The 13596-nt window shown below is 54.8% G+C and overlaps 1 protein-coding gene across 1 annotated transcript in view; it reads right to left on the bottom strand.

Moving 5' to 3' along the window:
• LOC122387345 (ankyrin-2-like) overlaps window positions 1-13596 on the bottom strand; it is a 337978-nt gene that overhangs the window by 223470 nt on the left and 100912 nt on the right. Inside the window, exons 27-34 of the mRNA XM_043377461.1 lie at window positions 12323-12424; window positions 11650-11752; window positions 7682-7871; window positions 6444-6579; window positions 5298-5480; window positions 4771-4921; window positions 3988-4077; window positions 1106-1219 (exon numbers count right to left, since the gene is read on the bottom strand). Of these exons, the coding sequence (XP_043233396.1) occupies window positions 1106-1219; window positions 3988-4077; window positions 4771-4921; window positions 5298-5480; window positions 6444-6579; window positions 7682-7871; window positions 11650-11752; window positions 12323-12424 (1069 nt within the window). The remainder of the gene's footprint in view (window positions 1-1105; window positions 1220-3987; window positions 4078-4770; window positions 4922-5297; window positions 5481-6443; window positions 6580-7681; window positions 7872-11649; window positions 11753-12322; window positions 12425-13596) is intronic.

Raw genomic sequence — 13596 nt, 5'->3', positions numbered from 1 at the left:
ACGCCCTTCTAAGAGCAGCGTGTATACCAAACACTCAACCCCGCCACCCCTGCCTTCCACCCCATCCCTCTGACACTCAGCACGCGCCACCCATCTCCGCCCCCACCACGGCGCGTCTCCAGACATTTACAGCCCAACAGCGCCGCGCCGCCGCTCAAGGCCAGGCCATTCAGGCCTGTCGACCTCGAATGCTGAAGTTTGGATGCCGCCACCCACCCGTCAGGGAACGGAACGAGCGGGGGCGGAGGCGGTAGCGCCACACTCGAGCGGAGACGGGGCACGCGGGCCGCGGCGCCGGCCGGTCAATTCGGGGAGCCGGTCGACGAGACGCGACGGTTACCGTAGCGCTTTGGACGGTTTGACGCGAGGGGCAGACCATCCCGCGGTAGGGATAGCGAGAGGGGAAGCGCGTCGCGAGAAATCGAGGTCGAAATGGTCTGTTCATAGCTCGGAGCGTTGGGAGGAGCGCTGGAGCAGCTCAGGCGACGGAGGCAGTCCGGTCCAACGCGGGCGGCGGACCGACCCTGCCTGCCATCTAGCGGCCGCAGTCGGAAGCTCCGCGGGCACCGCCCAAACCGTGACGGCGGCCGCAGCAGTCCGATTCGTCGACACAGGACGTTCAGACAGGAACGACACCCAGCACATCTCACACTTCTCACAAACAGCTCACAGGGCACAGCGCACAAACTTCTGTCAGTGTGGGGGAAGGGGGGGGGGGACAAACGGGACGGTACGAGAAGCATAGCGGCATGCGCGACACGCATAATGCAGTGAATTTAGATCACAATCCGATGTAAACCATTGATCACAAAGACTAATGAGGAAGTTGAAAATGTTACAAACATTACGCGATAACCATCGGCCATAACGTGCCGCCATATTTCTTGTGAGCGTTTTCACCAAATAGCTTGCTTTTAAATCTTATAAGTCAGACTTATACGTCGAGATAGCTACGCATGACTTTATAAAGCCTGACAAAACAATTCATCACAGCAAATCTTAACCAATTGGGGACTGAGCGATGCACACATTTGAGCACAACCACATAACACCACCACTCAGTAATGTCACGCCGGGTATTTATTTTATTGATCGGGGTACTCACCGGTGGCGTCATGGCCGGCGCTGTTCATCCAGAGTCGCAGCATCACAGTGGCTTGCTGCGCCGAGTCGTCCGGGTACTCTGTCTGTATCAGCTGGATGTCCGACTCGGGAATATCTGCGGCACATACAGACACAGATACAGATACAGTGAGTCGTCCGGGTACTCTGTCTGTATCAATTGGATGTCCGACTCGGGAATATCTGCGGCAGATACAGACACAGATACAGATACAGTGAGTCGTCCGGGTACTCTGTCTGTATCAATTGGATGTCCGACTCGGGAATATCTGCGGCAGATACAGACACAGATACAGATACAGTGAGTCGTCCGGGTACTCCGGATCAGCTGGATGTCCGACTCGGGAATATCTGCGACAGATACCAGTGAGATGCAGATACAGTGAGATACAGAAACGATGAGACACGGACAGTGAGATAACGGACACACTGAGGGACGGGAGATCAGCCACAGTACGGGACGGGAGACCTCCTCCGATTGTTTATGCACAAACAGGCCAAAAAAATCTGGTTAATTTTTTGAAAGAAACGATTATACGATAAATAAGCACTACTTTGTCGAACAATAATTTTACCAGCGACAAGCATTTTATGTGCTTTATTTTATTTTATGTGCTGGGGCCGTATTCACGTCGACTTCGTAAGTCGATTTTCTTTCGTAAGTATAATTTGGTATTCACGTCGACACTCCATAAGTTTTTATCGACGGAGTTCACGTGATTAAAAAAATTTACTTAAGAAGTAGGTCAAACTTAAGGAAATTCTTACGAAAATGATCGACGTGAATACGGCCCCAGAGAGCGTTAAAACACAGTTTTATCTTACTAACTAGTCATTCCGCAAGGGCTTGAAAGTACTCTAGCAATGCATTTCCTCTAACAAGTGCTCCTCATCGTTTACCGCCCTACCGTCTCCTTTCAGAGACAATATCCCTGACCGGCCTCCCATCACTGACCACGACAACCTCAGCGATATCAAACCACTGTTTACTAATGGTCCGGGACAGCCAGCCGGCCCTGTCTGACACGATATTGACCCGATAAAGGGACAGGAATGGGCCGCCTCAGAGGGCCCCGCGCGAGTTCGGTTGTTTGGACACGACTTTTCTAATGTTTTACAGCGATGCCTGTCATTGCCATCGGACTTTTAACGATCACATGGAATTCTTAGCATAATGCTGGAAATGCGATTCCACAGACAAGCTAACCATAAAATGATACGATATAGTTTCCTATTAGGATGAAAATCTTTCATACAGGGTAAGACAACTCCCTATTCCCTTACTATAGATAGTTGTCAGCAGACGCCTGTGACGGGTGTAGTGAGCCACTCAAGAGCAGCACCCGTGATTATCAGAGAGAGAGTGACTCACCTAAGTGCGGCGCCAGTGATATCTATCATGAGAGACTCACCAAAGTGCGGCGCCAGTGATAATCTATCATAGAGAGACTCACCTACTGTTAACGCCAGACCCCTTGAGACCCTAATTTTTCGCGATTATTTTTTAATGCGCGGAAGAATTTCAACCAAACTCAGGACATGGCCGTTTCAAGACATGCCGAAACTTTTACAATTTAGATATTTTGTCGCCATTTCAATATTTCAGGCACTTCTCATTGACTCGTAATGTTAAATTTCGAGCAAGATTTTCACCCGGTGTGTAGAGGCTATCACCAGTCAGTCTGTGATACTTTATGACGTCACAGCTAAGCCCCGCCTCTGTGGTCTTGGCCTGCGGCGGTTTCGGGCCGGCGCGCGGTCACTCGCGCTGTGGCGGGGAGCGGGGACGGTCGAGCGGTGCCGAAAGCCCGCGGAGTTGTGCGTAACGTCTTGTCTGACAGTGCCCAAAGAGCGACATGATGACTGAGGAGCCATAAATGCTCAATGCGCATTGCTTGTACAATGCTGATAGGTTCGCTGACGGCTGATATTTGTTTTATTTTTCATAAGCTGCAAATGACTGGCAGATGGCATATATGTACCTGACATAAGGTTAGGAAATATTCACCTGTATTTAAAGCCTATGGCGTTGCAGATAATGTGATAATGGGATGTCGGATCTCATCAAGTAGTTGCTGATTTGTACATCGCATCGAACAACGCAATAATTATTTAATTGCCTTCGCTTCACATCATAAGGCTCGCTCGTATTTCAAACATACCTATATCCTACATCGAACATCGTATTAGGAATCTTTAACGTTTGTTCGAAGCATGTGTGAGTAGTAGGTTGAGGAGTGATGGCCCTCTTGGTCCTATATACGAGAGTCAACAAGAACCTAACATTTACTTGACCGTCTGCTGCAATTGATACATAGCACGTGAAGCGTCAGCGAAATTCATAGTCCTTTACAGATGGCAGGGGTGTCGTTTGTACAGAGGTCGCTGATGGGCACGGGTCAATGCCGCAGTCGTGGGCGGAGCCTAATGTCATATGACGTATGAAAGCCTCTATCCGGGATGGAAAAACAGTTAACATTACGAGTCAATGACAAGTGCCACAAATATTTAAGTGCCAACAAAACGTATTTGAAGAAAAAGTTTCGGCAGGTCTTGAAACAGCTATTTCCTAAATATGGTTGAAATTCTTCGACGCATTAAAAAATAATCGCGAAAAATTAGGGTCTCAAGGGGTTTGGCGTTAACAGTAAGTGCGGCGCGAGCGTCATCCAGTCCTTCCCATAAGCGGCGGAACGGGTAGGGCACCGGGGCACCGTGCCCCCTTTGATTTTGGCATTTTAACATCAGCCCTATGGGCGTTGCATGGAAAGAATGGGACCAAAAGTCGGCAGTGCCCCCCCCCCCCCTTAATTGAAGGTGTTCCGCCGCTACTAGCCCTTTCCTAGTTTGTGAGCGGAGACTCACCTAAGTGCGGCGCGAGCGCTACCCAGTCCTTCCCTAGTTTGTGGGCGATGTCCGTTATCCGAATATCCGCCCGGTGGATCTCCGGCCGAACTGAAACATGGAGACACGAAAACTCGTCAGAAACTGAACACGGGGAACGAAACTTTAGTCAGATATTGAACACGGGGAACGAAACTCGTCGGGCAGTCGCTACAATACGGACAGAAAATCGTTATACAGCAAATTAACACATTATCTCGAGACACAATCAGCCTAGCGAGCGCTTTATCGAGTTATGACATTAAAAAAGTTACCAAAAATTTTAAGCAGCATCAGAAACTATCGCCTCTGTCAAACTGACCTAGCCGCCCTATGCTCCGCACAGTCAGCGGTGTCCCCTCTCTCTCTCCTCCCTCCCTCTCCCTCCCTTCCTCTGTCCCCTCTGTAACTGACCTAGCCTGCCGATGCTCCGCACTGTCAGCGGAGTCAGTATCCCTCTCCCTCCCTCTGTCTCCCTCTCTCTCCCCTCCCTCCCTCTGTAACTGACCTAGCCGCCCGATGCTCCGGACAGTGAGCGGAGTCCCCCTCTCCCTCTCCCTCCCTTCCTCCCTCCCCTCCCTCCCTCTGTAACTAACCTAGCCGCCCGATACTCCGGACAGTGAGCGGTGTCAATCCCTCCCTCTCCCTCCCTCTGTCCCCTCTGTAACTGACCTAGCCTGCCGATACTCCGCACAGTGAGCGGTGTCCCCTCCCTCTCCCTCCCTCTTCCCCTTCCTCCCTCCCTCTGTCCCCTCTGTAACTGACCTAGCCTGCCGATACTCCGCACAGTGAGCGGAGTCAGCCGCTGCCGCAGCAGCTCGCTGTCCGCCGATACATCAGCCTCGGGACAGATGTCGGCCGGCAGCTGGATGTTGAGGTTGCAGATCGGGGGCTGAGGCGCGTCCTGGCGGGAGAGCTGTAAGGGAGAGAGAGGGGTCAGCAGATTCCAACAATGGGACAGAAATTAAGAACTGCTGTCTCTAATTGATCTCGCCAATAAAAAGTCAACAATAGAAAAGCATCCATCCGCACACATTCCGTTTTTCAGACGTCACAAGCCACAAAGTTTTCCACGATGACGACCTCTTGAAAAGAAAACAGACGACGAAAACGACACACTGGTCAATTCTCCGCAACAAAAGACGGAAAAGGTATCATCCAAGATCCCCAAACTACAAACTACCAACCAAAAGGAGAGCTGAATCCGCAACAGCTAGTCTTCACTATGAACACTACATAGACAGGGAACACTAACAGACCATTGTTGGTAGAGATATCACAGGCATCCGTACCTTTTTCTCCCGCATGAAGGCGACGCGTCCCATGGGCTCCTGGGTGTGGTCCTTGACGCGCATATTGAACGGCATTCGGTTCTCCCGGAAGCTGTAGAAGTTGAAGTTGAGCTGGTCGCCCGATTTGGTGACGGGCAGCAGGTTTCCGGCAAACTCCAGGTACAGAGGCTTACCCTCGAGCACCTGTGGGGCGATCACGGGCAGCGTCAGATCAGATCACTGGCAATTTCAGGTGGGTCACAGTAAACACCGTCAGGATCCAGTGTCAGTTCAGTTCCAGATGCGTCCAGTCGTGTTTAAGCCCGATTGTACACTCGGGTCTTTTAAGCCAACCATAAACTCACCTAGCTGAAGCTGAACAATATTTTTCCTGTCCAACAAATTCTCCTCCTCTCATCAAAGCAGCCCTCCAAGCTCTCTTCCTCCAGATAGTCCCACCAGAGTTCGAAAGCCTTGGTCACACCACCGACCTCCCAAGAACGCCCTTCTTTCTTTGCCGCACGTCACGTGGACGCGCCCGCAGGCGCATCGGACGGGGGCTGGTCGAGCGGCGGCTCGGACCGCCCCACCCGCCGAATGTAGTCGACTATCTTGCCGGCCGGCCCGGAGAGGACCTCGTCAAGGGATGGCAGGGGTCCCCCCCAGAGCCGGCGTCTCGTGGTGGCGAATGCTGGGCACTCGGTGAGGAGGTGGCGAACGGTGTCCTCGGCACCGCACTCCCGGCAGAGAGGGTCCGGGGTGAGCTCCAGGCGGTGGAGCGTCGCTCGTGCCAGGGGGCAGTAGCCGGTCCGCAACTGCGACACGGTCACTTGCCCCCAGCGCGGGAGGTCTTGGAGTCCAGGCGTGGGCTGGGGGTGCGGGTGCCGGTGTGCACGCATGGCCTGCATTTCCCTGGCGCGCTGCCGTATGGCGGTTCGGGCGCTGGCCAGATCGATGGGCGTCTCCGATTGGGCACACTCGGCCGCCGCGCGGTTAGCCAGCCTGTCTGCCGCCTCGTTGCCGGCGATGTCGGCATGGCCTGGGACCCACTGGAGGATGATGGCCGTGTTCTGTTCCCCCAGTGAGTCCATCGCGGCCCAGACGCGCTCGGCGAGGACCAGCTAACGCCCTCCTCTCCCTCCCCTATCTCCCGGCCCCGCATCTCACCTCGACGTCTCGGCTCTTGGCGACCTCGACGAAGTGCTCCTGCTGTTCCAGTGTCTTCTCCTCTTTGTCGTCGGTCATGCAGAACACGCGCACCCGGCCCTCGAGCGGGTCGTGACGCTTCGCAAACACCACGAACCTGCGGACAGGGGGAGAGGGGGGAAGTTAGACAAGTCCCGACAGCAGCGGACCTCACAGAAGCCAGGGAAGGGATGAGTGACGCTAAAAATCCGCAAAAAATGTGATTAAATCAGGAACACCAAGAAAGTATCGAGGGCAAGATCAACAAAGAATAGATGACGCCGTTCGCTAGCAAGTGGTAGATTTTCGGAGCTTGCGTAATGCGTAAGCACTTACAAAAACAGACACGCATTCAACAATGACACGTTCGCCAGCTAGCACGCCCGCCTCCCCCATTAGCCATCATAAACAGGAACGAGAACGAAGACGCCCATTCCGTCTCCCCATCCCCACTCACTTGGCCATGAAGGGCACGTGGATGGCCTCCTTGTAGAGCTCGGTGGCCCCTCCCTCCCCTCTCCCAACACCACTCACTTGGCCATGAAGGGCACGTGGATGGCCTCCTTGTAGAGCTCGGTGGCCCCTCCCTCCCCTCTCCCAATGCCACTCACTTGGCCATGAAGGGCACGTGGATGGCCTCCTTGTAGAGCTCGGTGGCCCCTCCCTCCCCTCTCCCAACACCACTCACTTGGCCATGAAGGGCACGTGGATGGCCTCCTTGTAGAGCTCGGTGGCCCCTCCCTCCCCTCTCCCAACACCACTCACTTGGCCATGAAGGGGACGTGGATGGCCTCCTTGTAGAGCTCGGTGGCCCCTCCCTCCCCTCTCCCAACACCACTCACTTGGCCATGAAGGGCACGTGGATGGCCTCCTTGTAGAGCTCGGTGGCCCCTCCCTCCCCTCTCCCAACACCACTCACTTGGCCATGAAGGGCACGTGGATGGCCTCCTTGTAGAGCTCGGTGGCCCCTCCCTCCCCTCTCCCAACACCACTCACTTGGCCATGAAGGGCACGTGGATGGCCTCCTTGTAGAGCTCTGTGGCCCCTCCCTCCCCTCTCCCAATACCACTCACTTGGCCATGAAGGGCACGTGGATGGCCTCCTTGTAGAGCTCTGTGGCCCCCCTCTCCCAATACCACTCACTTGGCCATGAATGGCACGTGGATGGCCTCCTTGTAGAGCTCGGTGGCCCCTCCCTCCCCTCTCCCAATACCACTCACTTGGCCATGAAGGGGACGTGGATGGCCTCCTTGTAGAGCTCGGTGGCCATGGCGGTAGCCTCTGTGACGTTTCGGCAGTCCATGAGCCAGAAGCGCGCAGAGACCGTGGTGGTGAAGCTGACGCAGTCGTTGACGAACGTCAGCGGCGTGCTGCCCGTCACGTCCTCCCACTGGGCGCGCGTCGTGCCACCTGCGCGTGGGGAGACGTCAGAACAGGGGGTACCAGGAGAGGCAGCGGGCACAGCAGTACAGGGAGTGGCAGGAGCGGCTCGCGTCGTGCCACCTGCACGAGGCGCAGCGTCAGATAGAAGGTACACACCGGGAGGGCAGAGGGTCACAGCTGAAGACAGGGGGAGCAGACGGTCAGTGGCAGGAGGGGCTCCCGTCGTGTCACCTGCGCACGGTGCAAGGTCGGAACAAGGGAGTCAGGAGAGGACAGAATGTCACAAAAGGAGGCAACGTCATCAGAACCGGATCTTCAGGCTGAGCTGAAGACTAGGAACGAGTCAGAAAAGACGCCGGATGGATGATGGGGTTGAAAGGCCGGCCAGGGAAAACACATGGCACCTGACATAGGAATGGTAAGGCCTAGGTAGGGAAAGCTGAGTTCTTCTCTTAGCCAGTCAAAAAAATCACAGGACCACGGCGGAAGATGGGGCTCTAGGGGTGTTAGCCAGGAGAACCCGAATGCAGCAGTAAAAAGGTAAATCACAAGATAGATAAATCAAAAGGTAAAAAGGTGAAGAAAGGTAAATCAAGATAAATGACCAAGAAAGGTAAATCACAGATAAAATGTCACTGATGGAGAGATCACTCGACAGCCAGAGCCGCGGTAACTCGGTGACTCGGTGGTAACTTCCATTGCTGCAGTGAGCAGGGGAGCCGTCAGAGATCACCTGAACGTGGTTTCAGGGTGAACGAAATGAAAAATCGCACACGTGTCACTTTATGAAACAATGCCGTTTCTCGACATCACGGGTACCGTGTTTGATTTCATAAAAGAGGCATTTTGATGGGCAATGGGCATCGACATTTGCGACCGAAGGTTGGATTCGGCAGCAGAAGCCAAAACAAAACCTTATTTTTTTATGGGCTGATGTGGCCCGTGCATTGCAGACTTGCAGCTCTAGTGGAAAAAATAAGAAGGGGAGAGGAATAATCAATGACATGTCGAAAAAGGATTAAGGTATGAAAATGGGTGGCAAACCAGGATCACATCAGATTCAGTTCGGGAAAACACACCATCTCACTGTGAGGAACAGATCACAGTTTCGGCCGCCCACACTCTGTCTATTCCCGCGGAATGCAGTAGATGCACGGTGCACATTACGGCGGCAGGCAAAGCGAGCGGAGCATACCGCGCGTGCGGCCCGCCGGGCCGGCTCTCCGGCGCCCGCGGCCCGTCCCTGTGTACTGTGGAACTGAGGACGGCATGCTCGCACTAATACGGCGTCTCTCTCCGCCCTGACAGAGGAGCGACGGGCGTGTCCATTCTAATACGACCCAGTAATTGTGTGAAGTTCACAAACAGGACAGAACCAGTGGAAGACCTCAGTGGATATACTGGCGCATGGAATCCCTAGACAGGAATGGGCCGCTTTTCATGTTACGATTCGCTCGTCTTCTTAGCACTACCTGGATGAATGAGAAGTGTGACACCAATAAAGGACCTGTCAAGTCAAATTTATTAGCACTATCTGCAAATGGGGCAACACATTATTCCGGCCCTGTTTGACGGCTTTAAAACTAATCCATATGGACTCCTCGGAACAATGTTAGATATTTTACAGTCCGCCTCCTATCACCCTCAGCTGAACCCTCCTACACCTCCCCAGGGGGTGTGGGTGGGGGTCGCCCCCCCCCCCCCCCGTCACCTGCGCACACAGACAGGCAGTCAGTCGCAGCCGCCGCAGCCATGCTCAGTGCTCAGCCATGCAGCACACGCAGCCAGCTCAGCGGGCGCCGCGCGCCGCACCGCCCCTCTCCGCCCTCGGGGCGGGTCTCGGCGCCCCTCTACTGACCACGCCCACTGGGCGGGGCCTCTGCGCGTCTAGGGCGGGCGGGAGGGCCTACAGAGGCCCCATGCACGCGGGGAGGCTGGGAGGGCACACCGCAGCGCCTTCTGATCCTACTGAGGGGGGGGGGGGGGGGGAGTCATGCCGGTACCAGGCGGGCCAGGGTCCCATCCCATACCTCGCGACGTCATAAAGGACTCTAAACGGGGTACCTTTTTACTACTTCAAAGCTAGCAAAATATTCACCATCAACGGCTGTATATCTTTTAGGGTTGGGTTGTTTAAAGTACAAAAGAAGCTTGATGGTAGCTATTCAAAGAGGAAAAATATCACGCATTATCCTAAAACAACAAAACGTCTTGCAAGGTGCCTCAAAATTCGCCAAAAATATGTCTTGGGAAAACCTGGCATCCTAGTTTTAATCAAAGGAAAATGTCACAGGAAAATTATAAACTCGAAGCTTAAATAAACAATGGTTAAAGATAATTTAACCAAAGTCTCCCGCTGTTATAACTCGCAACTGTTTTCCCTCTGGGTATGTAAAAACCGTCCCGGGGGTCTGGCCAGGAATCATGGCTGTACCGTTCACCAAGCTACTGGAACTGAGAGATCGACCTCAGTAGAGACCGGGGAGGTCCCTGCTGTCCCCCCCCCCCCTCCCTCCCCGCGGGACCCAAACCAAACAGAACCAACTGAGGAGCAACGCGCCGGCCCGGGCCGACCTGAATCGACCTCTAACGCCGCCGGAAAGCCAGGGAGACCCGCGGCATTCGACGGCGCGCCATACCGGGGAGTGGTCGGCCATACCGGGGAATGGGGAATGTCCGCCATACCGGGGAATGGGGGAACGGGAGGCGAGATTCCATGCGCCGCAAAAACAATCAAAACGACAAAATGAACAAGTGAGGCAGAGACAGAGATATGTGGATGAGAAAACAGCGCAGAAAATACAAGTATTCGATATTGCCCACCTTTGAGAGATCTTTTCCGAAAGATTCCTTCGCGGGAAACACAAAGACTGATGTTAGTGAGGGATATAGAGGGAGCGGAGAGTGCCCCGGTGTCACTAGCTGGTGGGGAACAGCCAGGGTTCCTGCCCGACCCTCTACAGAGCGGCCCGCTACCCGGCCTATACCGCGGCGGCCCGACCCGGTACACCTCACTGACCGGCCGACTAGTTACACTAGCTAGGTCTCAGGCACTAGATAGTCACATTCGAGTCTCCACATCTCCGGGTCCAACTAGGGCGGCTCCTCCGGCCAGATCTGCCCGGCTGAGTCTCTACCTAGGGGGAGGGGGCACTAGCCGACAACAGGGCTCATCCAGGGCGGTTTATCCTGACTACAGGTCCGACTGATGACGGGCTGGGCCCGGCTCCGGCGGGGCGGGACGGGGCGGGGCGGAGGGACCCTCCCCTGGACCCGACGTGAAAACGGTGGCGACACTGAGTCGCAAAGAGTTACCACCAAGAGCGGAACGATTTGGCGGCGCCGAGAAACGGTGGGCGGCGGTGCAGAGGCAAACGACGCGCACGAGAGAAAACCGCCAGAAATCAACCGAATTTCACACAACAGCGCCGAAATGACGAGAACAGAGGGAGGCGCGGCAGAGCACGGAAAAAAGGCGAAAGCGAAGCCGATACCGATAACATTGAAAGCAGACCGGTGGACGGGGCGGCAACCGGGCTCCGGCCGCCGCCACACTCAGAACAACCCGCCCTCGTCAGAAGACATCTATAGGGAGGCGTGTGAGCTGAGGGTTTTGGACGTGTAGCCTGAAAACCCTCACCCACACGCCTCCACAGACGGTTCTTTGACGAGAGGCCGGTGTTTCCGCTGTGGCGTCTGGCCAGCTGTTCCAGGTTTTCACCCCGGGATCGGCCCCTCCCGGTGGCGGGTGTGTATGGGGGAGGAGGGGAGGCGGGGGAGGAGGGGGAGGTCCCGCGCCCCTCACCTGTTATCGAGCACAACAGTCTCAAGGTGGGGGCGTCGCCGCTGTACTGGTTGATCATGCCCTTGGCGGCCGCTTGCGGCACCGGAATCGTCAGGGTTATCGGCTGAAAAAACAGAGGGCAGGTCATGCGTCAGCGGTACGGGAACACAGCCAAAAAGATCGGGGTGAGAGTAAATGTGAGCAGACCATCACTCAGCAGGCAAGACATTAACATCTGACGAACCAGATACTGCAGATTGTAAACCGCCTGCTCACGAATGAGGATATAGCCAGAGAGCGTTCGACTGTCAACCTGTCGCACTCATTTTTTAATTCACTTAGCTCGCTGCATTTCATCTTATGTTTATAGTCGTCCTGAGCACCTCACCCTCTATTGCAAAAGCTTCGCTACCACAGCCCCTTACCGGGCCGCCGCGCTGCTCACGCTCCCATACCACAATCCCTCTCTCCGGGCTCGCTGCTGAAGCTGCCCTCCCTCCACTCTCTCTGTTATCGCTCTCACCTTGTGGAATTTGCGCCGCCGGGGCTCTATATGTAGTGACGATTGGTGAGACGGTCTCTCTCTCTCTCTCTCTCTCTCTCTCTCTCTCTCTCTCTCTCTCTCTCTCTCTCTCTCTCTCTCTCTCTCTCTCTCTCTCTCTACCCCTCTCCCTCTCCCTGTAATCGACCTCACCTTGTGGAATTTGCGCCTGCGGGGCTCTATAGTGACGATTGGTGAGACGGCCACCCGGTTCCCGAGCAGTTTGGCCACCAGCTCCGGTGGGATCGGCTGCGCCTGCGAGAGGGACCGACCGCCGCGTGAGGGCGGGTCGGAGGTCAGGGTATCGTCCCGGGTCACACCGAGGTCAGGTCAGGGTCAGGGTAGTAGTCTGTAGGTCAGGGGTCGAGAGGTCGGCTGGGGTCAGGTCAGAAGTAAGCTCTAGTGTCAAGAGGGCCGTCAGTAGGTCATCTGGTTCTGGTGTTAAGGGTTAGAAACATTCGTTGGTATCAGGGCTAGGAAACCTGACTGCAGAACAGCTGGTGTCTGGGTCAGGGCTAAGGATGACATCTGCAGCTCAGGTCAGGGTGTCGAGGGTGGTTTTGGGTCAGGGGTCAGAGGTCAGGTCAGGGTGTCGTGTGTAGGTCAATGTCAGGGGTGACGTGCGTAAGTTGGATGGGGTCAGGACTCAGGAATGTTGTCTTCAGGTTAAGGTCAAGGGTATGGTCGATGGTCAGGGTCGGGGATGTCATGCATAGGTTGGCAGTGTTCGATGTTATACGGGAACACGACACAGTCCAGAGGTCAGTGACGTCGCTTATCGGATCCCGGTGTGTAGGCTGACCAGCGATAGACCTCTCGGAGGGAGGCGCACTGATGATGAGCATATGAGAAGCTGGCCAGCGGCTAGGCGCTTTCCGTCCCGCTTGGGCCTAGACGTTCTAAAAGTGTAGGTCTTTTGGAGTAGGAAGGCACGTCAGTATGAGCCTGATGGAAATAAGGATATCATTTACCGTAAGCTTGAGCTCTGACTAGCAGTGGCGGATCTAGGATTTGAGTTTAGGGGGGGCAAACATTGCGCCGCCAGGCAAGTCGGCGAGAATTTCAAACGTCCAGTCTTAGGAACAAAAAAATGAGCTACCCCTATTTTTCTCCTCGGATTTCGGGATTTTTTTTTGATTTTTTACATTTTTGTCAGTCCGGCCAAGCCAGGGCAGCGCAAAAAAAAATTTGCAGCCACCCTGACTCCGGGAGACAGTTAGAGAATAGCTCACCGGCGCTATGGACAAAGGTTGAACGTTCTTCAGCATCATTCTGCTCGTCCTGGTAGGTACTTGGCTACCTTATTACATAAATATGTTTCCGAAAAAAGTCGTACATTTGCCGGCAGCTGGTTGCAGCCCCGGCACCTCGGTAATAAGGCGACAGTAACCGATGACGGCGATTAGCACCGGTGCAGCAGCCCCTGT

This window comes from Amphibalanus amphitrite, unplaced genomic scaffold, assembly GCF_019059575.1.
Source record: "Amphibalanus amphitrite isolate SeventyFive unplaced genomic scaffold, NRLGWU_Aamphi_draft 000283F_arrow, whole genome shotgun sequence".
NCBI classification, from domain to species: Eukaryota; Metazoa; Arthropoda; class Thecostraca; order Balanomorpha; family Balanidae; genus Amphibalanus; species Amphibalanus amphitrite.
The sequence above is the reverse complement of the archived record's forward strand: the minus strand, read 5'-3'. Positions and strand labels throughout refer to the sequence as shown.